Source organism: Oncorhynchus kisutch, linkage group LG8 (genome assembly GCF_002021735.2).
Source record: "Oncorhynchus kisutch isolate 150728-3 linkage group LG8, Okis_V2, whole genome shotgun sequence".
Lineage (NCBI taxonomy): Eukaryota > Metazoa > Chordata > Actinopteri > Salmoniformes > Salmonidae > Oncorhynchus > Oncorhynchus kisutch.
This window is the reverse complement of record NC_034181.2, coordinates 13525668-13551064: the sequence shown is the minus strand read 5'-3', so window position 1 is coordinate 13551064 and position 25397 is coordinate 13525668. Positions and strand designations below refer to the sequence as shown.

Here is a 25397-nt window from a genome sequence, read left to right as displayed (position 1 = left end):
TCTCTCTATAACTCTCTCCCTCTATCACTCTCTCTCTATCACTCTCTCTCTATCACTCTCTCCCTCTATCACTCTCTATCTATTACTCTCTCTCTCTATCACTATCTCTCTCTCTATCACTCTCTCTCTATCACTCTCTCCCTCTATCACTCTCTCTCTATCACTCTCTCTCTCTATCACTCTCTTCCTCTATCAGTCTCTCTCTATCAGTCTCTCTCTATCACTCTCTCTCTATCACTCTCTCTCTCTATCACTCTCTCTCTCTATCACTCTCTTCCTCTATCACTCTCTCTCTATCACTCTCTTCCTCTATCAGTCTCTCTCTATCACTCTCTTCCTCTATCAGTCTCTATCAGTCTCTATCACTCTCTATCACTCTCTTCCTCTATCAGTCTCTATCACTCTCTATCACTCTCTCCCTCTATCACTCTCTCTCTGTATCACTCTCTCTCTCTATCACTCTTACTCTCTATCACTCTCTCTCTCTATCACTCTCTCTCTCTATCACTCTCTTCCTCTATCAGTCTCTGTATCACTCTCTCCCTCTATCACTCTCTCTCCATCGATCTGCCGGAGTCTATCACTCTCTCTCTATCACTCTGTCTCTCTATCACTCTCTCCCTCTATCACTCTGTCTCTGTCTCTATCACTCTCTCTCTATCACTCTCTCCCTCTATCACTCTCTCTCTCTATCACTCTGTCTCTCTATCACTCTCTCCCTCTATCACTCTCTATCTATTACTCTCTCTCTATCACTCTCTCTCTATCACTCTCTCTCTATCACTCTCTCTCCCTCTATCACTCACTCTCCCTCTATCACTCTCTCTCTATCACTCTCTCTCTATCATTCTCTCCCTCTATCACTCTCACTCTCTCTCTCTATCACTCTCTCCCTCTATCACTCTCTCTCTATCACTCTCTTGCTCTATCACTCTCTCCCTCTATCACTCTCTCTATCACTCTCTCTCTATCACTCTCTCTCTCTATCACTCACTCCCTCTATCACTCTCTCTCTCTCCCTCTATCACTATCTCTCTATCACTCTCTCTCTATCACTCTCTCTCTCTATCAGTCTCTCACTCTATCACTCTCCCTCTATCACTCTCCCTCTATCACTCTCTCTCTATCACTCTCTCTCTCTCTATCACTCTCTCTCTATCACTCTCTCTCTCTATCAGTCTCTCCCTCTATCACTCTCCCTCTATCACTCTCTCTCTATCACTCTCTCTCTCTCTCCCTCTCGCTTTCACTCTCTCTATCACTCTTACTCTCTATCACTCTCTCCATCCATCTGCCGGAGTCTATCACTCTCTCCGTCTATTACTCTCTCCCTCTATCACTCTCTCCCACTATCACTCTCTCCCTCTATCACTCTCTCTCTCTATCACTCTCTTTCTCTTTCACTCTCTGTCTCTATCACTCTCTCTCAATTAAATACAATTAAATTCAAGGGGCTTTATTGGCATGGGAAACTTGTTAACATTGCCAAAGCAAGTGAGGTAAATAATATACAAAAGTGAAATAAACAATAAAAATGAACAGTAAACATTACACATACAGCACTCTCTCCCTCTATCAATCTCTCTATCACTCTCCCTATCACTCTCTCTATCACTCGCTCTATCAATCTCTCTATCACTCTCTCTCCATCCATCTGCCAGAGTCTATCACTCACTCTCTCTATCACTCTCTCCCTCTATCACTCTCTCTATCACTCTCTCTCCATCCATCTGCCAGAGTCTATCACTCTCTCTCTCTATCACTCTCTCTATCACTCTCTCTCCATCCATCTGCCAGAGTCTATCACTCACTCTCTCTATCACTCTCTCTCTCTATCACTCTCTCTCCATCCATCTGCCAGAGTCTATCACTCTCTCTCTCTATCACTCTCTCTCTCTCTCTATCACTCTCTCTCTCCCTCTATCAATCTCTCTATCACTCTCTCTCCATCCATCTGCCAGAGTCTATCACTCTCTCTCTCTATCACTCTCTCTCTATCACTCTCACTCTCTCTCTCTCTCTCTCTCTCTCTTTCTCAATTCAAATCAAAACGTTGTATTGGCATGGCAAACATATGTTTACAGTGTTGCTCTCTCTCTCGCTCTCTCATTTAACTGTGTGTAAATTAGATGTCACGTTTCTATTACCAGGGGGACTGGCCTCTAACTAAGCATGTTCTCTCTGACTGATCTGAACTTTAAAAGGTTTGAATCTTTTTCTGAAATGCTAATTTGGTATTCTGCTGTAGGGCGAGACCGGAATAACTGGAGAGGTCGGAAAGCTTGGCGAGAGGGTAAAGGCTTTTCTCTCTCCTCTCTCTCGCTCTCTGTTTGTTTATACTTCACTCTGTGTGTGTCTGTTTATGTGTGTCTGTTTGTGAGTGTGTGCGTCTTTCTCTCTCTCACTGCGTATGTCCATGCGTGTGTGTTTTGCTGTTGCTCCACTGCTCTGCAGGCCATGGTGTAAGTACAGGACTTTGACTGTGTGCTTTCCTGTGTTGGTCTCTGCAGGGGTTGATGGGTTTCATCGGCCCTGTTGGGGAGCCTGGCCTCGCAGGAGAAAAGGTTAGCTGTGTATCTTTGCATTGGACCTTACAGGAAGGCTTTTCAACTGTTGTTTCGGTCATATTGAAAGATTCAGATTTGTTATTGCTCTACTTTCCCAGTGGGCAAAAATGGTTGAAATGACGTTATTACAAACAGTTGTAAGCTGGTCAAAATTAATTAGGCCATTTCAACCCGTTTTGCCTGCTGGGTTTGCTTCCTGTTGATGTCTTGTGCTATAACTACAGATATAGGATCTTAATTTGAACCAATTGGCTACAGAAAGAAAATAATCTTGCAGCAGCAGGACATGTGAATTATTAAGTGCATTATAATAATAATTTGGTGGGTGCTTATATTTGTCCTATTTCACAAGTGCAACAAGTGTGTATTAAAACACGTATGAATTGGCAATGTATTTTTTGCATATCCCACTGAGACACCATCGGATAGTGGGGTCACAGCCAGGGTCTGCCATTATCAACCGCACATCAACAGATTTTTGTCGGTTCGGAGATTCAAACTAGAGTCCAACGCTCTAACCACTAGGCTACCTGCTGCCCTGCTAACTATATTCCCATGGCACCATCATTTTTTAAACCTTTTTTGTGACCTGACCATAACTAACTACAGGGAAAACTCCTGGTCCTACCTATGTGATGCAGGGTCCTCATAGCTGTGTTGGTTTTCCCAGGGGGACGGTGGGGAGATGGGATTGCCTGGACCGCCAGGGGAAACAAACGCAGCTAATAATAAACTAAACTACAGTGCTATATGTTTTTCCAGGGGGGCCGTGGCGAGATGGGATTGCCTGGACCGCCAGGGGAAAAGGGGGCGATGGTAAGGAGTAAGTCTGGACCCCGTCTCTATTCCCAGGGGCATTCAACGCTATATGGGTAGGACAGGATGTCATTTGGGGGCTTGGAGATGAGCAATGGGGCACTAAGACAGGTAACCTTCTGACTGAGAAAGAGATATGTATAGCTTGTACATCTTGTACGAAATTATGTTTTTGTTAGTCATACTGTCAGTCAGCTCAACTTCATGTTGGGATGCACTGTAGCGAGGATAGCATTTATGTTGTACATACAGTGGGGCAAAAAAGTATTTAGTCAGCCACCAATTGTGCAAGTTCTCCCACTTAAGAAGATGAGAGAGGCCTGTAATTTTCATCATAGGTACACTTCAACTATGACAGACAAAATGAGAGAGAAAAAATCCAGAAAATCACATTGTAGGATTTTTTATGAATTTATTCGCAAATTATGGTGGAAAATAAGTATTTGGTCACCTACAAACAAGCAAGATTTCTGGCTCTCACAGACCTGTAACAACTTCTTTAATAAGAGGCTCCTCTGTCCTCCACTCGTTACCTGTATTAATGGCACCTGTCCACAACCTCAAACAGTCACACTCCAAACTCCACTATGGCCAAGACCAAAGAGCTGTCAAAGGACACCAGAAACAAAATTGTAGATCTGCACCAGGCTGGGAAGACTGAATATGCAATAGGTAAGCAGCTTGGTTTGAAGAAATCAACTGTGGGAGCAATTATTAGGAAATGGAAGACATACAAGACCACTGATAATCTCCCTCGATCTGGGGCTCCACTCAATATCTCACCCCGTGGTGTTAAAATGATCACAAGAACGGTGAGCAAAAATCCCAGAACCACACGGGGGGACCTAGTGAATGACCTGCAGAGAGCTGGGACCAAAGTAACAAATCCTGCCATCAGTAACACACTACGCCGCCAGGGACTCAGATCCTGCAGTGCCAGACGTGTCCCCCTGCTTAAGCCAGTACATGTCCAGGCCCGTCTGAAGTTTGCTAGAGAGCATTTGGATGATCCAAAAGAAGATTGGGAGAATGTCATATGGTCAGATGAAACCAAAATATACTTTTTTGTAAAAACTCAACTCGGAGGACAAAGAATGCTGAGTTGCATCCAAAGAACACCATACCTACTGTGAAGCATGGGGGTGGAAACATCATGCTTTGGGGCTGTTTTTCTGCAAAGGGACCAGGACGACTGATCCGTGTAAAGGAAAGAATGAATGGGGCCATGTATCGTGAGATTTTGAGTGAAAACCTCCTTCCATCGGCAAGGGCATTGAAGATGAAACGTGGCTGGGTCTTTCAGCATGACAATGATCCCAAACACACCACCCGGGCAACGAAGGAGTGGCTCCGTAAGAAGCATTTCAAGGTCCTGGAGTGGCCTAGCCAGTCTCCAGATCTCAACCCCATAGAAAATCTTTGGAGGGAGTTGAAAGTCTGTGTTGCCCAGCAACAGCCCCAAAACATCACTGCTCTAGAGGAGATCTGCATGGAGGAATGGGCCAAAATACCAGCAAAAGTGTGTAAAAACCTTGTGAAGACTTACAGAAAACGTTTGACTTCTGTCATTGCCAACAAAGGGTATATAACAAAGTATTGAGATAAACTTTTGTTATTGACCAAATACTTATTTTCCACCATAATTTGCAAATAAATTCATCAAAATCCTACAATGTGATTTTCTGGATTTTATGATGAAAATTACAGGCCTCTCTCATCTTTTTAAGTGGGAGAACTTGCACAATTGGTGGCTGACTAAATACTTTTTTGCCCCACTGTCATTGTGCAGAAGTTTCCAAATGAATTATTTTTATGTCTCTTCTTGGTCTCTCAACTCATTACCTAGTATTGTAAATGCTTCACACAGCAGCAAACAGTTGGAAGCCCCATATTGTTTGCATCTACATTATCTTCTCAGCATATTGACTCAAGATGTTCATTGTATAACAACACAGTGCTACAGCTATTGAGAAGCGATAGAGTACGGCAGATACAGTTATGTCAGATCTCACTACACTCTTACAAAAAGGGTTCCAGAAGAGTTTTTTGGCTGTCCCCAAGGGAGAACCCTTTTTGGTTCCAGATAGAACTATGCTGGGTTCCATGTAGAACCCTCTAGGGAAAGGATTCTACATGGAACTCAAAAAGGTTCTACATGGAACCAAAAAGGGTTCTTCAAAGGAGTTTCCTATGGGGACAGCCGGAAAACTATTTTAGGTTCCAGATAGCACTTTTTCCCCCTAAGAGCGTACCTAAACTAACAAACTGTTCAGTCAGCCACATCTTACAGTCTAAAAATACAGCTAACAATTGTCAATAGTCATCAGTTCACTGTCAGTATTAGAGTATGTTAGAAAGGGGTTTTAAATGGGTTTGAAGTATGATGAATGTCTTCATGCTGTTGGTCTGTGTGTCTGTCAGGGTCATCCTGGAACTCCTGGAGAGTGTGGTTCATCAGGACCTCTAGGGATACCAGTAAGTAAAGCCTGTTAGCTTTAAACATTTAGTGCCAGTTTCCCAGACACAGATTAAGCATAGTCCTGGACCAGAAAAAATTTTCAGTGGAGATTATTTTTATTCCATGTAATAGTCTTCATTTGGGTCCGGGAAACCGGCCCATAACATTTGGTACCATTTTAAACGTCTTGTGCCCTGTAGATTTACTACAAGAATGAACCCCATCCCACCAGCACTATTCTGAAATAGCATCGTTTCTAGTTTGGCATTAGATGCAGCATGGCAGAATGCATTTAGAAGCAAGGCATCACTGCTGTAAACAAACTGAATGAGACATCAAGTTAAAACCTGTTCTGTTTGGTACGTTCAGCAGCTTGGCATAGAGTCTGTTTGAGTTTAGTTTAAGTGTCTTCAAAGGTCAGACTTAGCCTCTTAAAACTCTTAGGCTACTACCCATTCTGGCTCCTCAAGGGTTTGTTGCCTGCCTTGTTTGGAATCCAGCTACGTAAACATAGCCAAGAAAGGTCTGTGATGAGGCCTCACTAATACCGTTTAATCTTCGCTCATTTAGACACTAAAGACAGTTGTACACACGAGGCGTTTGGGAGACATTCCCCACAGCACATACCTTGGTTGATGTTGATGGGAAGTGACAGAAAGACACTCAATCAGTGTCAGGATTGCTCAGTACTGCCATGCCAGCTGTAAACTTTAGCACCTCTGGCTAAGCTAATGTAGCTCCCACCCTTTACCTTTATAGCATGTTTACATGTCTTTAGTCTCCTCACGCCGTGCACCGACATCACACAAGTTGTGGCAAGACATGCCGGTCAGACTCAGAGATGCTTTAGCAAGCTGCGCAGGAGACTGCAGCAGCAGAGTGCATTAGTGTTTACAGCAGAGCATACTATTCTACTTCTTCTGACCAGGTGTCCTTTGAAAATGACATGCTTCATCTCAGTAGGATCTCCTCTGCAAGCATGACTAAATGCATATCCTTCAGGGGCATGGGATCAGCTCTTTGGTCATGATAGATATGCATTACATTCACTAGCATCCTGTAGGCCCAGCTCCTGTCTCATTAGTCAGTCCTGCTACTCGTCTCAGTGAGTGTGGTAACGTTGCTGCCTTCCATCATATAATGTGGTGTGTTCTTCCTCCTGCAGGGTCCAGCCGGTTCGAGGGGTCTCGGTGGGATCAGAGGACCTAAAGGCAGGAGGGTAAGGAACAGGGTGTACTCCTTCAGCATCCACTGTTATGGCTACATTTTTTATTAATTCAAGCTAGTATCGCTGTGGATGGAAACTTTTCCAGACCTTCGCACGCTAACTATAGATTTGCTATCATGACACCAATGCACAGTCTCACAACTTCAACTACAAAATAACCCATGGTAAGGGATCAGAGGGATCAGTCATGAAGTTGGATAGACCTTTGATTAAAGGTAACCCTTTAATCAAACTGTACAATAAAGGGTTACCTTTAATCAAAGGTCTATCCAACTTCATGACTGATCCCTCTAGTATGCATAAGTGGTATAATTATAGGCATATTATGGAATCATTTTGCATAAATCATTTAATGTTCTATGCAATATCATATTGAATATTTAATAACTTAGATGAGCACTAAATTATAATAAGGCTTGTAAAAATAAACCATAGAAGATGAATGCAATTAAACTCAGTTAAGACACATTAAGAAATGGAAAATACCCCTCAGCGTCATCTATTGGAACAGTTACCAAAGGCTGCCTAGGCCTGTTAGTAGACTAATGTTAGAAACGATCACCAGCTGGTTCTGAGGCAGACATTTTTCAAAGTTAAATAATAATGCCTTATATACATCAGTTATTAAAGCACCGGCAACAAAATCTACTCAAACCTTGCCAGACAGCGATACCTTTTAGATCAGCACCACCACCACCTGGTCCCAGATCTGTTTGGGATCTTGCCAACTCCATTATCAAGCCTAGGAACAAACAGAGACCTAGTATCAAGGCTATCCAGTAACACAGCAGTACTGGGAACAGAGATGATAGATATCTGTGTGAGAGAGAAGTTTCTGTAACAACAGATTGGACCATTTACTATATAGCATCAGTCCAAGTCCTCCTTTGTTACTTGAGTGTTTACTGGCGTATGTTGAGGTTGGACAGCCGTAGTAAGTGTGGTTTTGAATGAGGCTGGAGGAGGAACAACGAGAGTACAGTATACAGTTCTGTCATTGACTCTAACCCCCCCTGGTGTAAGTTATTTTTATACATGACTCTGCAGGCCTCAAGGGATGCATCTCCCCAAATCATATGTGTACGATAACAAAACACATGCTGGCCACCTTGAATCTTTGACCTCGACCATACATCCAGTCTCTTCTTCCTATATAGAATAGAAACGGTATGAAGGTATGAAAATCTGCATACTACCCAACCCTAATCAGACGGCTGACTGGAATTTACATGGGATAAGTGACCTATAATTGCTGTCCTATCAGCGATGTCCTCTCCTCACAAACGTTGAGGCTAGTTCACTGCATATGACTAAGCCTGTATTTTTCTCCTTCAAACAGAACATGCTTTCTTCAATGCCAGAATGGCTTTTTATATTTGATGCACCCATGCTAGATGCCTGAAGCACATGGATAATTTTCCTTTATCAAATTTGAAACTGTTCACTTATATTTTGAGTTTCTCTGCAGGAATCCTAGGCATTGATATCTAGTTGTTTCGGTCCAGATGATTTAGCAGTTGGTATTTGAAAGGTCATGGCTTCTCTGTGTGACACTGTCCCCAATGTTCAGCTGAATACTGTGGCCATGCGATCATGGAAAGACGATGGGAGCAGAATCGAGACATCAGTGTGCATTTTACTGTATAGGTCACAAGTGGCTTTTGGAGAAAACCTCTAGCGTTTACAGCACCGACCAGTCACCTCTCCCTCTGTGTCTCCAACCATAGTCGCATGTTTAAAACTGTCTCCAATAATCACTCTTTCCTCTCTGTAACCACGGTACCCACCACATTCATGGGAAGTGCCTAAATGAAATATGAAATTGTTTTTTTAAGCAATTCCTCAAATTAACACAATTGCAGTAGAATGGGAACATTTAAACGTTTATGTTAGACCACATTTATTACTGTTAAACGCCTTTCTGGCTGAAGAGCTCTACATGAAGAAGAGGACACTTTATATTAATTCAATTACTCTCTCTCTTTTTCTCTCTCTCTCTCTCTCTCTCTCTCTCTCTCTCTCTCTCTCTCTCTCTCTCTCTCTCTCTCTCTCTCTCTCTCTCTCTCTCTCTCTCTCTCTCTCTCTCTCTCTCTCTCTCTCTCTCTCTCTCTCTCTCTCTCTCTCTCTCTCTCTCTCTCTCTCTCTCTCTCTCTCTCTCTCTCTCATATATATATATATATATATATATATATATATATATATATATATATATATATATAACTCTCTCTCACTCTTTCTCTCTCTCTCGCTTTCTCCTTCAGGGTCCGAGGGGTCCTGACGGTCCAGCTGGGGAGAAGGGGTCAGTTGGAGGAAAGGTGAGGATGGGGTTAAAAGTTCAGAGGTCACACTATTGGTTGTTCTGCTGCATTGAGCTCCTCAGTTACGGAACCCTATGACTTCATTCCCCAATGAACACACCAACCACAGCCAATGGAAAACATGGATACTGCAATGCGGCATCTGTTTGTGCCTTAATTTGGTACTTAAATATGTCCATATAATAGTTTTAAATGTGGCTTTGTTCACAAGTCTTTTATTGCTTTCATTATTTTCAACATCTGAAGGACACTTTCTGGGACATGATCTTCTTTTAGGGATATTTTCTTTGCCAACTTTGGGAAACTTTTAATTAAAATTATTGTAAACTGTTTGTGGCATTCTTAAAGACAAGAGTTCTTGGGTATTGTGTGTGTGCGTCTGTCTGTGTGTGTCTGCCTGTGTTAGTAAGACCAGAAGTGACATTGCCAAATGTGTTTTTCTACAGGGTCCCGATGGTCCACCAGGAAAACTAGGCTTCCCAGGGGAGATGGTATGTAGTATGAGCAGTTTTAAGACCGTTACGTTTTTAATAACAGTTTTTGCTCGTACCCTCCCACTCTGCCCAGTTATTGGCCGTGTCCAACCCATGGACCTTTGGGTATATGCTTTCCTACCTCACATGACTACTTTGCCATGCCTGGTAATGAATATAGTACGATGAGCCTATGGGTGTTTCTCAAAATGCATACTACCTACTTCCTTCCACGTGCACCAAATTGGAGCATGGGAGTGTAGGAGATCCAAATCAAAGTATGCAAAACGGAGCACAGAGGGAACTTCCCGGATGCTTACTCCATTAGCATATCGATGTGAGCCTCAACGGAAAGTATGCACCCAAATATGCCGCAACCGCGTAAAACCATGTTAATTGAGTTGAAGCAAGAGAAGATAAGCTCAGACTTTGGAATGAAATGTTTCCCATTCACATGTTACCTAACTACAATATTTTATCTTAATACGTTCATTTATTTATGTTATTTTATTTAACTAGGCAAGTCAGTTATTAACAAGAAATGTGTATTTACAATGACGGCCTACACTGGCCAAACCCGGATGGATAACACTGGGCCAATTGCGTACCGCCCTTTGGGACTCCCAATCACGGCTGGTTGTGATACAGCTTGGATTTGAACCAGGGTGTCTGTAGGGACACCTCTAGCACTGAGATGCAGTGCCTTCGACCGCTGCGCCATAATGTATTAATATCGGCATGTTTAGATCGCGAGCCCATAGTAAGTCAATAGGCCTAACATTAACTGGCTAGCTACTACTGTTGGTTATTTGGCAGCTAGCTACCCACGTAGAATTGACATCTACTTTGCATATCATTCGTTTTATGTCATATTTGCTTGATAAACTGATTGCTGAATTATTACGATTATGTAGCTGACTGATAGTTATGAAGTAGAACATTTGCTTTGTTCATATCTTGTTTGGTCTCTATTGTTGCCATTGTCCTGGCTGGAAGAGGTACAGTGAATGGGGAGGTGTAGCGTGAGGTAATACAGTAGGGGGAGTGCTGCTCAAATGTTTTTTATGCGTTATCCACACTCTCGTTCTCACAAGTATGTACCCAAGAGAATGTCCTCAGAGAATGCACTCGGAGCGTGAGTATGGAGCACGGTAGTATGCATATTGACAAACACGCTAGTCCCCATTCATACTACATTCAACTTGTAAATACATTTACATCAGCGGTTCCAATGGCTCATTTAGTTAGAGTACAATGCTGGTAAGATTCAATGTTAAAGCTGTCGATTTGATTCCAGCATGGGACATTCACATGGACTATTAATGGCAACCATGTGTCACTATACATAAATGTGTCTGCTAAATGACCATAATATTTCTGCTAAATTACCATATTATGTGTTTATAATTTAAAACCCTTGTTCTTTCTGTGTTATTTTGCTCCAGGGAAAGATTGGGGAGCCTGGGGAAGCTGGGCCTAAAGGATTTCCAGTAAGTGATTGGGCTAACAGAGTGCTGTTTTAGGTTAGTCATGACTAGGGTGGACACCTGTTGGGGGAAACCATTAGCAATTGGAAAAGAGAGGCTTGTGTGTAGCATGTTGGACATTACACTTATATATGAATGTAAGAGTAATGTATTGGTGTAACGAAACCAACTAGCCTAGGGATGGGATGTACTGGATATAGTAGAAAATGGACTTGCACTAAACTATCTCCATTCCTTACAATGGGTTTGTAATATTCCAGGGTCGCAAAGGACCCTCAGGAGCTCCAGGTGCCAAAGGAATAGCAGGAGAGCCGGTAAGTTCTTTTACCTCTAAATGTTACTCTGAGGCATCATCTCCCAAATCAAATCAAAGTTTATTGGTCGCATACACAGTTTAGCAGGTGTTATAGTGGTGCATTGAAAAACGTACCTTCTATCAATGCAGTCAAATCTCAAACAGTTAAAATATTTTTCAAAATAAAGAAAAAAAAGGTGGCAAATCCAATCAACATCCAAAATAGCCCTGTAGCAGTATCAAAATGCAATCTATACATATGTACACGGGGGAATTGAAATCAGATATACTAGGAATGCTATCCGCAGCAGTAGATATATTAGGAGGTATGTCAAGAATCCGGAATATAAATGAATATGCAGTGTGTATAAACAGTATAACTAAAATACAATGTACAGTAGTAGTAATATCAGAATAAGCTATGTCGGGGATACAGTATTTAAATACACAGTATGAAACGGGAAGTGACCAGTGGTTCAATGTCTCTACAACATGGGACAGCAGTGTTGGCTGTGAGTGTGAGTGTGTGATAGCTTGTGACGGCTATTGATGGCTGTCTGATTGCCTGGTAATTGAATCTGTTTTTTAGTCTCTCGGTCTTGGCTTTGATGGATCTGTATTGTCTCCGTCTGTCGGGCGGTAGCCGAGTGAACAGTCCGTGGCTCGGGGGACTGAGGTCCTTGATGATCTTCTTGGCCTTCCCTTGACACCGAGTGCAATAGATGCCCCGGAGGGCAGGCAGCATGACCCGGTGATGCATTGGGCTTGAGGGTGGAGCAGTTGCCGTACCAGGTGGTGATGCAGCCCTACTGAATGCTCTCAATGGTGCATCTGTAGAAGTTTGTGAGGGTCTTAGGGGGCATACCACATTTCTTCAGCCGTCTGAAGTTGTAGAGGCGCTGTTGTGGCTAGACCATTTCAGGTCCTCAGTGATGTGCATGCAGAGGAACTTGAAGCTTTTGACCCTATTCACTGCGGCCTGTCGATGAGGATGGGGACATGCTCCCTCTTCTGTCTCCTGTAGTCCACGATAAGCTACTTTGTTTTGTTGAGAGAGACGTTATTGTCTTGGCACCACTGTGGCGTTGTTGTTGTTGGTGATCAGGCCTACCACTGTTGTGTTGTCAGCAAACTTATTGATTGAGTTGGAGTTGTGCGAGGCCACACAATCATGGGTAAACGGGGAGCACAGGAGAGGGCAGAGCACACACTCCATGGGGGCCCCTGTGTTGAGAATCAGCGTGGTGGAGGTGTGTTTGCATACCCTCACCACCTGGGGTCAGCCCGTCAGGAAATCTAGGATCCAGTTGCGCAGGGAGGAGTTTAGCCCCAAGGCTCTGAGCTTAGTGACAAGCTTAGAGGGTACTATGGTTTCAGAAGCTGAGCTGTAGTCATTTAACAGCATTCTCACATAGGTAATCCTCTTGTCCAGGTGGGATAGAGCGGTGTGCAGTGCAAGGGGAATTGCACTGTCCATGGATCTGTTGGGGCGATATGCACATTATAGTGGGTCAACGGTGTTGGGTATGGTGGAGAAGTGAGTGCTACAGGGTGATAGTCATTTAGTTCAGTTACCTTGGCTTGCTTGGGTAGAGGAACAATGTTCACCATTTTTAAGCAAGTGGGGATGATAGACTGGGATAGTCGAGATTGAAAATGTCCATAAACACTCCAGCCAGCTGGTCTGCCCATGCTCTGAGGACACAGCTTGGGATGTCATCCGGGCCGGCAGTATTGCGAGGGTTAACACGCTTAAAGGTCCTACTCATGTTGGCTACAGAGATCGGGAGCCTGCAGTCCTCGTGAGCAGTGGGGACCCATGACAATGGCTCTGTGTGGTTTATTCTGTTTATACTCGTCCGTGTTTCCAGTCACTTTACTGTTGTTAAATGCAGTGGTTTGCGCTTTAAGTTTTTCACGAATGCTGCCATGTATCCAGTTTTTTGGTTTGGGTACGTTCTAATCGTCACTGTAGGAACAACATCCTTTATGCACTATCCACCCAGAGACAGAGTTAGTGTAGTCGTCAACGCTATTCCCAGAGGAGGCCCGGAACATATCCCAGTCCGCATGAGCAAAACAGACCGTACATTAGCTAGTAATATACTAGGGCGTGGAGGTTGGTTTGCCCTTTTCCTTAATTGGACTAGAACTCCAGCTCTCCTTCCCCTCCTCTGGCGGGGTCTTTTTTTGAAAAAGAGCTTCTGTGATGAAGATAACTGCTTTGGGTAGTCTAGACAGAGGATTCCACACCGGAAAGTCAAATTTGTGGTGAATAATCTCCGATCTGATGTCCAGAAGTGTTTGTCGGTCATAGGAAATAATTACTAGAACCTTTCTGATCAAATAAAGTACAAAATAACACACAAAAAAAGACTACAAAGTTGGCTGGGAGCTTGCAAAAAGGGGCGACCATTGTAGGTGCCATCTTGTTGTTTTACCCTGCCAGGCCTAACTGTCTGCAGCCCAGTCAGGGATACGGGTGTTATTTCCTATATTTAAATTCCTATAGAGCTTAACACTTACTGCCACATCAGTTTTGCATGATAATTCACCTTCAAGCCAGGAAGCTGTCTGATTTCATTACTATTCCTGACTGTGTTTACCATAACGCCTCTATACACCTGCTGGTAATCATTCTGCCTATGGTTAGGATCTGGGTTTTTTGGACCCAACCAACATCTTAGAGAAGAGGTGACTAGGGGCATTGGACAGACTTAAGTGTGCACTTGTCTCTACATCTTCAATCCGACAGCTGAAATGGTGCAGCTTCTGCTTGAGCAGCCCAGGGAAGCTTCATCCTGCATCCTGTATTATGTAACGGGAAGAGAGAGGGAGAAAAAGGGGGAGAGAAAAAAACATAGAAAGACATAGATATATATATATATATATATAGAGAGAGAGAGAGAGAGGAAAGGGTCTGCATCTCAAGTCCAGATGAACGTATCTCCCCCATCCACATGTATATCCTCAATGTCTTTTTCACACTCTATTCTTGCTGCCTTTTTCACTCACATTAGCTGTTTATCCGCACTGTATTTATTTGGTTTTACCAGTGTAGTTACCTAGGATACAAAGGGTTCGCAGGCCAATGTATTTTGGTGCTCTCGGTCATCACATCATACCATGGCTCTGTCTTATCACCATAGGGACTTACTGGGCCACCAGGAACTATGGGTCCACTGGGAGAGATGGGAGTCAAGGTGAGTGACACTATTCTACATGACGTAGTGTGCCATTCTCGTGGTGTAATGTGTTTAGTTCAGGCTCCAGTGACCAATGCCTTGCCCCCTAATTTGATTATGAATGGTAATTGTTCTCTGACAGGGTCCAACTGGAAAGGTTGGGGAGTGGGGACTACCAGGCGAATCAGGAGAGAAGGTAAGATTATACTCTTTAATACTCAACAAGGTACTCACTGTTTGGACACCAGGAAGAGTAGCTGCCTTGGCAACAGCTAATGGGGCATATTCACATTTCCAGTAATCACATTTCCATTAATCACATTTCCAGTATTCACATTTCCAGTAATCGATTCAGTCTATTTATGTTGCACACAGTGTATTGAAATGGAAAGCGTCAATTTGTTCATTTTGTTATTGACCTGTGTGACAGGGTGCCCTCGGACCAGCAGGAAACCTCGGAGAGCAGGGCCTCATCGGACAGAGGGTGAGTACCCCAGAGCACACTTCTCCTACCAATGTTTGGGATTCTTGTAAAAAATCAAATCGAATATCGAATCAAATGTTATTGGTAACGTACACATATTTAGTAGATGTTATTGCGGGTGTAACAAAATGCATGTGTTCCTAGCTCCAACAGTGCAGTAATATCTAACAATACACACAAATCTAAAATATTGGAATTAAGAAATACATAAATATTAGGACGAGCAATGTCGGAGTGGCAAAAATGCCGTAGAATACAGTATATACAGTATTATTAAAGTGACCAGTGTTCCATAGGTAGTTTGGCCTTATTAACTGGTACTTTAACCCCCTCTCCTTCAGGGTGAGATGGGGATCGATGGGGATGCCGGACAGAGTGGTCCTGATGGACTCAAGGTAAGAGATGAATAACACTAAGGCAATAGTCATTGTGATGAATCCTAACTTGCGCTGAAAGTCTAAGACCAGTGTTGACAGTCATTGTCTCATTGACATCAATAGACGATTTGCCAGTTAGAGTTATATGTACATATCTCCAGTTAGGGTATGGCTGTTTAACCCCCGAAGGTCGATGTCCACGCCCCCATCAGTTTAAGCTAGAGATATGTTTTTTTTGTTGCATTCGATGCGTCTCAATCCACCGCATCCTCCCATGTCGCACTTCCGCATCTGCGATGAAAGGTAACAGAGCTAGAGCGGTGCTTGTCAGACCATGAGACGTCCCGAAAATCGGTCTTCTCACAAAATGGTCTGTAGCGTCTGAACAGTTTGGGCAACCCACTAATCTGACCCGTCTGTGGAAAGGTGAGACTCTCACGAACACGTACGTGCCGGTTCTGCTCTAGGACGCCCACATGCCTCACAAGACTCGTCGGAAGGTCCACCGGTATCAGTTGACAAAATGAAGGGAAGTACAGTACATACTGTTTGGAGACTCTTTCGTGCCAAAAAATAAGAGGTTAAATAGATGTGAAAAAACAAATATACAAATGTCTCCTGATCTTTCTTATCTCTCTCAGATATAGGACAGACACTTCAGAACAAACTATTTACTGTTCTATGTAGTGAATCTGTTTTTCAATGCATTTGTATGGGCTAATAGCAGTAAGGCCAAAAATTATCTTTCATCAAATAATTATTTGTTATATTTTGGGGATGCTTCAAGTGGTCTTAAAATTCTAAATCAAATAGTAAAATGATCCTTGTTATGACCTTCTTAAAACAATTCCATATAGCTTAGACAGGGCTCAGACTCTTATGGGTTCATAGCCAGTCCTTAGTAGAAGAGAAGAGCGTGTTTTAGGATAACTGTCACTGTTTTCAACAGCCATTCACAAGATAATGTGATTCTATCGTCATCAGATGTGATCTAAGCCATGTTCATATGGAGTTAATGAACTGTACTACACTGTTAAACTGTAATTCTTTTTAGTCAGACTCAAGTGTTGCATTGTGTAAGATGCTGGCCGTCGTAGAGTTGGAGCTGAATTCTGTTGACGCTGAGTGAAAATAAACAGGCCGGCTGCCTGCTCCCTATTTTGAGCTCTTCCTTCTGGCAGGAGTTGTTATGGAAATATATTGCTGTTCACAAGGGACCCTACCCTTCTCCACTTCGGCCTTCAAAGACCTTGTCTGAATATTTTCTACTACATCTGCACCCATGACATGTGTGATCAGGTATAATTGTCTTCTTGATTCTCTGCTCAGGGCGAGAAGGGGGACATGGGACCGGAGGGGGGTACAGGAGAGAGGGGTGACACCGGACTGAAAGGAAAGGAAGGGTCTCCCGGACCTCCTGGCTTAGTGGGAGTGTGGGTGAGTGTCCAAACCTAACATATTTACATTTCCTGTACTTGACTCTCAGGTTCTCATGAATCAGATTGCTGAGTTTCTCACTTCACTTGCTGTTGTTTTAGATGAAATGTTACTCTACATCTAGTACACTACAAGGCAAAAAGGATACCAACACACTTTTGTCCCCTGCAAACTGTCTTTACTGAGAATACTGTGGACCATTTTGACCATTGCCTTGTCTTCATCATAGAGGCTCTTAAAATAAACAGCTGTTGACTTCTGACACCAATAACTGTCTTCCAGGGTCAGGAGGGCAAACCTGGCAAGTTTGGTGAAAGAGGAAAACCAGGAGAGAAGGTATGTATGTCAGCTCAGTTCCTCTTGATGTACGCTTCCTTACACCTGTCACTCTCATTCATTTCATTCACTGAAACCTGTTAGTTGTTTCACCGTACCTTTCTTGGTTTTTAAAGAAAGTTGGATGTCTCCTTATCTGTTATTGTATTCAACAAACATTCGGCATCAATGGCCTCTAGAGCCACTGTGTTGAAAGTGGACATTCAAAATGGAGAGTTGACACTGTAAAACTATCCACACACGAGTTGCTAGTCACTGAAAGTCAACCTTGCTATTTTTGCATGCCTGCTCTAGGGCAGCAAAGGTCACATGGGTCACCTGGGAGAGACTGGGGCAATTGGTGAACAAGGAGAAGCAGGATTTCTTGGGCCGAAGGGGTCGAGAGGAACCATTGGACCAGTGGTAAGGAAGGCTCTGTGGATTTGTTCCTAGTTTTTTGTCTGATATGTTGGTTTCCTAATGCGCTAGGTCATAAAGACTGAACATCTGACATTTACAGGGTGCACCAGGGAGAATGGGCCAGCAAGGTGAAACAGGCATCACAGGATACGAGGTAAAATGTACCCTTTACCACAAACAATATCCTTCACTCGATATCAACTCAATATGATTCTATATCAATTAAATATAGCCAGATGATTGATCGAGGAAGAGTTATGAAGCATTCCCACCTAGGACATTATCATTGGGCTCCCAAGTGGCGCAGTGGTCTAAGGCACTGCATCTCAGCTAGAGGCGTCACTACAGACAACCTGGTTCAAATCTAGACTGTATCACAACTGGCTGTGATTGGGAGTCCAATAGGGCGGCACACAATTGACTCAGCATGGTCTGTGTTTGGCCGGTGTAGGCCGTCATTGTAAATAAGAATTTGTTCTTAACTGACTTGCCTAGTTAAATAAATACATCTAAAATCTACTGTATCTAAATTGCTTCCTTCAGTGAGTATAGTTTACCTAATGACACATACCATTGAATGCCTCCCAGAAGGTAGCTATTGTTGTTGCCCTGTGTGATGAATAACAGTCTCTATTGTCCTCCTCCGTGATTGTAGGGCCACACAGGACGGCAAGGCCCACTGGGACCTCCTGGACCAAAAGGTGAAAAGGTACACTTCCCACAGTCCTGTCTGTGTCTAATAGCTCTCTCTTTGTGGGTGTCTTGACATGTGTGTCTAGACTTATGGTCTGTGGAGGATTAGTGGTGACAGCCCTAGCACTGTCCATCTCTCTCTCTGTCCTATAGTCAATCCATGTAATATAGAAAATTAATGTTAATGTGTGCGATTTAGCAGACACTTTTATCCAAAACGACTGACAGTCATGTTTGCACACATTTGCATACATACTGTATGTCCCACATATCCCATTATCACATGTTGGTAGAGCTAGGAGTTTCTCCTGAACACATGCCCTGACCAGGATAAACTCTGGGCCCTAGAGATAGGCAATTACTGGGCATTAGAGATAGGCCATTGCTATCAGGAAAAAGTCCTAGCCATATCACATGGTTTCCAGCCGCTGAGAGTGACTGAATTCCACGGCTATTTCAGTCTGATTATCCCACAAGAAGCGATTAAATATAATTGATCAATGGTATGCACAATGGCACTTCTCATTAACTCTGGAGAAATTGTATCAAATGTAGGTCATTGGCCACAAACTGCTTTCAACTGCTATTGGAATACTCCTTGCCATCATTATTCAGATCAATCATGGTTCAGTTTGATAAATAGGACTTCGATATGAAGTACTCTTTTCTGTTTGCTGGTAAACTCGGGATGTTGACCATACTTACATTCTAATGAGATCAATATTGTGCCACTACTCATAAATTGTTTCGTTTTGGATCCCTGTTCCACTGTTTCCGCCTGTGTTTAGCTGATCCTCATGCACTATGAAATACTACAAGCATTCCACATCATTCACCGGCCCCTGTAAAGTCCCTGGAACATTTAATGCAATCTAGGTCCCCTTTTTATTGAAAGCAACCTATTACATCACCAACAAAAACTATAATTGCTTGGAATATTCCATTGTACTGGAAGGAATATCATGAATTTAACTTTATTCAAATGTTTTAAAAAATAAATATTAAATCTGTTTTCCCTGTATGTTTTCCAGGGTGAACAGGGGGAGGACAGTAAGGTGGAAGGCCCTCCCGGTCCACAAGGTGACAGAGTGAGTTCCTCTCATCATGTAGCCCTCCGCCTGCTGTGTACTTTGGTGTTTCTTTGCTAAAATAGCTAGGGATCTATATGCTTCATTCTGTTTGGTTCCCATCTGAAACCAGGGTCCTACCGGAGACAGGGGAGACAGAGGAGAATCAGGGGACCCAGGATACCTAGTAAGTGGGACGTCGATTGTATTGTATACGTTAATGTTGTCTCATTTGGAATATATACTTTATACATGGAAACGGCTAACATTAACAAATGTCTATTTCCCAGGGCCAGCCAGGGGTGGACGGATCGAGAGGCAAAGCCGGAGCAACTGGACTACCTGTGAGTAAAATGTTCAGTTTGTGACATGATAAAATGTGTTCTCTCACCCTGAATCAAATCAAATCAAATTTGAGACAGTGTCCACATTAGAATATCTACCTATTAAAAAAGGTCAAACTTGTCGTTTGTTTGATTGTTTCATCTTTCATTCGTTCGTTCTTTTTTTTTTTTTTGTAGGGACATCCTGGACCAAGGGGAATACAGGGTCTGAAAGGATCCAAAGGAGATCAAGTAAGGACAAAATACCGCAACAACAACCAAACTGGTGTATCCAGTTTTACCTCACAACACCTGTTTCAACCACTTTGGTACCCCTTTTAATTTGATTTGAATGTATTTGGGGCTCTTTTGCTATGTGGTGATGTCATGTTGGAGCTGATGGTCTGTACCTCTCTGATCTACTCCAGGGTCAGAAAGGCAAACGGGGCAAACAAGGCGAGTCTGGGACCAAAGGACCACCGGTGAGTGAGACCTTTATCTTTTCATTTTAATACTGCATGTCATTTATTGATTGATTGGTTGATTGATTAATTGATTGACTGTGCTAGAATGCATCTCATATGTAGCATTAATCTCTATCTTTTCCAGGGTCCTGAGGGTCCTCCTGGCCCAAAGGGAGTGGTGGGAAGAGAGGGCCTTGAGGGCCAACCTGGAATGGACGGGCCTCCTGGGAATGATGGTGACAAAGGAATGAAGGTGAGGAAGGACAGACACCATAACTGTGCATTCTTTTCATTAACTGAAATAAGCAGAGTCTTTTGCTACTGTATGATTGGTCTTCTCTGTTAAGCCTCAACCATTCTCAATTGTTTGTGTCCACTCCTTAGGGGGAGCAAGGAGACGACGGAGAGTTTGGTATCATTGGAAAAGCTGGTAACAGTGGTAAAATGGGCGTGCCAGGGCTTCCAGGCGATCAGGGCTCCTTCGGACCCAAGGTGAGAGAGAAGAGAGGAACATGCTCCAATGAACTGTGACCACCATGGTCATCCTGTTATATGTTGTACAAGGTGGATGAACTGTGACCACCATGGTCATCTTATTATATGTTGTACAAGGTGGATGAACTGTGACCACCATGGTTATCCTACTATATGTTGTACAAGGTCTGAAGGACGAGAAATAAGCACCTGAGCTATTGCTCCATCATAACTTCCCACTCGAGTGTTGAAAGAAATCAACCTTCTCCACACGGTACTGGTCCTGAGTGGTTGTCTGTCCTTGTGTGTGTGTCACAGGGTGAGAGGGGTCTCCCTGGCCAAACTGGATATTCAGGGAAAAGAGGCCACATTGGTGGAATGGGAATTCCAGGAAAACAGGGTGACCAGGGGAACAAAGGACAGCCCGTGAGTAACATAGCAACATTGCTGAGTCTGTTTGATTGGTCATCATGACTAGGACATGATAATGATGATGAGGAGGTGAGGACGATGAAGATGGTTCCATTTCTCTCCCCAGGGTGACACAGGTGAATCAGGGTACCCAGGGGTTCTCGGAATGTTCGGACCAAAGGTACGCTAGACTTCCCCACCCCATTTTCATCTCACACCTGAGTCACATGATCAAATAACACAGGGCACGTGGACCATCAAGAATTAAGTTCTAAGCCGCAAAAAATATGGTTCTAATAAAACACCGGCAAAAAAGCAGAACCCATTTTCAGCGGGAAATCAGGGATCTGCTGGAGATTAATAGGAAAGCTTTAAAGGAATTTAAAGCCTCAAACGATTTGGTAGCGTTTATTGTCTTTGCTCTGAAAGGGATAAATCGAATTAAAGACTGCTGCATTGGGGCAGAAAATCTATCACGGTCCACAAGAAGTTTACTCCACCCACGTGTAATGTCACTTAACACGCCATAACTTCAGTTACTTTATTACTCTCTAGTGATGTTGCTCTGCAGGTGTTGGGCAGCTAAGAAAACCGAGAAGTTACAGGCTTTACTGAACATTTTTCCAAGAGTGTTCCATGTTGACATACTGTATACACACATCGCACAGAGGAATGTTAGGCTGCTGAGCCTTGGCGTTATGCAGAAGTGGAGATAGACTCTCTGACTTGGCAAATTAGATGTCAGACGCACTGTAGGCTTACTGACTCAACATCAAGACCTATCAAATAATAATTTCCAGTGAAAGAGCTGTTAACTGAAGAAACTTGCAGTGTTGTGTCTCTTGCTGACTGTGTTGCTTACTGTGCATATTACATACAGCCCATATGGTGCAACCTTGCACTCAGTTGGCCTAAGCTTCTATATGAAGTGATACTTGCCTTATTAACACATTGTATCTTAACAACACATATGTTTTATCTTCATAGGGACCTCCAGGAGATCTGGGCCCAGCCGGCATACAGGGACCAAAAGGGCCACATGGCTTGATGGTAAAAGGAGATTTGAAAAATTGTTATTACGTAATTCTCTATGTTTTTCCTGGTCAGGTAACATGGCCTATTTATAGGTTGGAACTTGGGTCAATAGTTCATCCTAGGCTGAAAAACTGGGCATATTAATATATAATACATATAGTATATGCCATAAATCAGATGCTTTTATCCATACATTTTCCGTACGGGTGGTCCTGGGAAATCAAACCCACGATCATGTTGTTGCAAACACCCTGCTCAACTAACTAAGCAAAAGAGGGCCACCATATTGACAACATATGCCTTGTTAATTCAGATAGCGGCTGCCCTCACTAACAATGTTTATCTTTCTCTCTCTCTCCAGGGTAATGTTGGTGCCACAGGCCCAGTCGGTATCATCGGCCCCAGTGGTAATACAGTATGTACATCATATCTCATACCCCTTATCTTCCAAAGAACATGTTATCACTCAGTTTTTTTGGGGGGGGCGATGGAGTAACTTCCCCTCTCTCTCTCTCTCAGGGTCCCCAAGGTGACAAAGGAAGTCGAGGGGATACGGTGCGTGTCCTTATTTTTATGAATCATATCCCTTATTCCAGGCCTGGGTTCAAATAGTATTTTGAGTATATACTCTAGCCTGTCAGATTTCAGATGGGCGGGGTTTAGAGTTGTGGCACTATTCTATTGGTCCATTAAGACAGGAAATGAATCACACAAAGTATTTGAAATGATTTCAAATAGTATTTGAACCCAGCTCTACCTTACACCAAGGCTTAGAGTGATCACAGGACAGGATAGGGTGCTTAGTATGGAGAGCACACTACTTATCACAGGACAGGATAGGGTGCTTAGTATGGAGAGCACACTACTTATTACAGGACAGGATAGGGTGCTTAGTATGGAGAGCACACTACTTATCACAGGACAGGATAGGGTGCTTAGTATGGAGAGCACACTACTTATCACAGGACAGGATAGGGTGCTTAGTTTGGAGAGCACACTACTTATTACAGGACAGGATAGGGTGCTTAGTATGGAGAGCACACTACTTATCACAGGACAGGATAGGGTGCTTAGTATGGAGAGCATACTACTTATTACAGGACAGGATAGGGTGCTTAGTATGGAGAGCACACTACTTATTACAGGACAGGATAGGGTGCTTAGTATGGAGAGCACACTACTTATTACAGGACAGGATAGGGTGCTTAGTATGGAGAGCACACTACTTATCACAGGACAGGATAGGGTGCTTAGTATGGAGAGCACACTACTTATCACAGGACAGGATAGGGTGCTTAGTATGGAGAGCATACTACTTATTACAGGACAGGATAGGGTGCTTAGTATGGAGAGCACACTACTTATTACAGGACAGGATAGGGTGCTTAGTATGGAGAGCACACTGCTTAGAAGAGATTCAGCCTCAACCCCTAAAGCACTTTTCATTTCCCTCAGTGCTTCTGTTTGTTGTTCCACTCACCATGACAACTAGGAATAAGTTGAGACAGAAAGGCTACTTACTGATTGCCGCTGCTTTACCGTCTGTTGGCAGAGGAGTTTAGATGAAGAGGATCTTGATATTGAGAGGTCAAACTGCAGCATTATGGTCTAGGGGGGGTGTATTAACCAATAGTGTTCTTGCTTTTTTACAAACAGGGGGTACAGGGACCAAGGGGCCCTCCTGGTCCTCGTGGACCACCCGGACCCCCAGTAAGTATTTTCTGTTATTTAGGTAAAGACTTTGCAATCGTGGTATCACTCGTTTTTTCAGATTTTTTTTATATGCTGCACTATGACTGGACCATGCATTAAGCCCCCCCCCCCTTCTATTTCCATTGTCTTATAGGGTCTCCCTGGTTCTATGCCATTTGTAAGTCTCCTCTATTTCCATTGTCTTATAGGGTCTCCCTGGTTCTATGCCATTTGTAAGTCTCCTCTATTTACAATTGGACTTTCTCAGAAGCAATGGAGAGGAGTAAGGCGTGAATGTGGGAGAATGTTTCAGAGTCCATACTTTTGTCTTTTTGTCTTCTCTTCTAGAGAAGGGAGGCTATCGGTGCTGCTTTTCAGCTCATTATTGATTCCCATGCTGCGCTGAGGTCAGAGGTGAGTCACTGTGAGAAGCATCATTGGTCCCTTGGCAAATAAGCAATGTACCCATTACAATACAGAGAACTTGTATGTTCGTACTGTATGTATGACCAACTCTTACACAAATATTCCATTAGCATTAATGCATGACAAAAGTACGGTTACCCTCATGCTTCTTAAGCCAGGATTTTGACATTTATCACTTTCCAATGGTGGCTGGCTGTTTGTGAAGATTTGGTGCTCAGTGTGTGACCGTTTGTCTCTTATCATTTCTAGAGTTACCACGACATGGACCTGCCCATGTTGGACCACCAGGGTACAGAGATATTCAAGACCCTCCACTACCTCAGCACCTTGATCCAGAGCCTGAAGAACCCACTAGGAACCCACGACAACCCCGCGCGCATCTGCAGAGACCTCAAAGACTGTGAACAGAGGATGAATGATGGTGAGGAAGGCACAAACGTCGTCTGAGATACAGGACACACTGTAGCCTGAGATTCACATTTTGGGTTCAATCCTTCAGTGACAGTATACTTTGTCCAATAGTTTTTCTAGACCATGTGGACCTGATTAGTTATAAGCTATAACTAAGCTATAAATTGTCATCTATAGTGATAATTATATACACCTGACCAGTGATATCCCTAAAGCATTACATACTTGTCCACTCTGCTAAAACTACACTACTGTATCAAGACTCCTTTTTCACTCAGTTTGTTCTCCTTTCCTAAGGAACTTACTGGATCGACCCAAACCTCGGCTGCTCTGCTGACTCCATCGAGGTGACGTGTAACTTCAGCAGCGGTGGTCAGACCTGTCTGAAACCCATCACAGTATCCAAGGTCAGCATCAACTTCCACTACTACTCAGCCATTTACAGTCAAAACAAGCCACAATCCAGTCAAAACAACTGATAATAGCAAGCCAATATTTTTGTCAGGTTTTCAGAGAAACTCTTAGTGTATTTGAGGTTTAA

The 25397-nt window shown here is 43.2% G+C and overlaps 1 protein-coding gene across 3 annotated transcripts in view; it reads left to right on the top strand.

The window, feature by feature from the left end:
- LOC109896173 (collagen alpha-1(XXVII) chain B) overlaps positions 1-25397 on the top strand; it is a 95980-nt gene that overhangs the window by 67674 nt on the left and 2909 nt on the right. For 2 of the 3 annotated variants that reach the window (XM_031829690.1, XM_031829687.1), the window contains 35 exons: positions 2249-2293; positions 2511-2564; positions 3330-3383; positions 5805-5858; positions 7007-7060; positions 9331-9384; positions 9834-9878; positions 11306-11350; positions 11608-11661; positions 14792-14845; positions 14970-15023; positions 15258-15311; positions 15653-15706; positions 17018-17125; positions 17408-17461; positions 17756-17863; positions 17961-18014; positions 18516-18569; positions 19585-19641; positions 19754-19807; positions 19911-19964; positions 20142-20195; positions 20372-20425; positions 20553-20660; positions 20792-20899; positions 21200-21307; positions 21420-21473; positions 22280-22342; positions 22689-22742; positions 22847-22882; positions 23984-24037; positions 24174-24197; positions 24368-24433; positions 24695-24866; positions 25154-25263. In XM_031829690.1, coding sequence (XP_031685550.1) covers positions 2249-2293; positions 2511-2564; positions 3330-3383; positions 5805-5858; positions 7007-7060; positions 9331-9384; positions 9834-9878; positions 11306-11350; positions 11608-11661; positions 14792-14845; positions 14970-15023; positions 15258-15311; positions 15653-15706; positions 17018-17125; positions 17408-17461; positions 17756-17863; positions 17961-18014; positions 18516-18569; positions 19585-19641; positions 19754-19807; positions 19911-19964; positions 20142-20195; positions 20372-20425; positions 20553-20660; positions 20792-20899; positions 21200-21307; positions 21420-21473; positions 22280-22342; positions 22689-22742; positions 22847-22882; positions 23984-24037; positions 24174-24197; positions 24368-24433; positions 24695-24866; positions 25154-25263 — 2283 coding nt within the window. Of the gene's footprint in view, positions 1-2248; positions 2294-2510; positions 2565-3329; positions 3384-5804; positions 5859-7006; positions 7061-9330; positions 9385-9833; positions 9879-11305; positions 11351-11607; positions 11662-14791; positions 14846-14969; positions 15024-15257; positions 15312-15652; positions 15707-17017; positions 17126-17407; positions 17462-17755; positions 17864-17960; positions 18015-18515; positions 18570-19584; positions 19642-19753; positions 19808-19910; positions 19965-20141; positions 20196-20371; positions 20426-20552; positions 20661-20791; positions 20900-21199; positions 21308-21419; positions 21474-22279; positions 22343-22688; positions 22743-22846; positions 22883-23983; positions 24038-24173; positions 24198-24228; positions 24253-24367; positions 24434-24694; positions 24867-25153; positions 25264-25397 lie in introns of all 3 variants that reach the window. The other variant, XM_031829689.1, reaches the window with a different exon arrangement.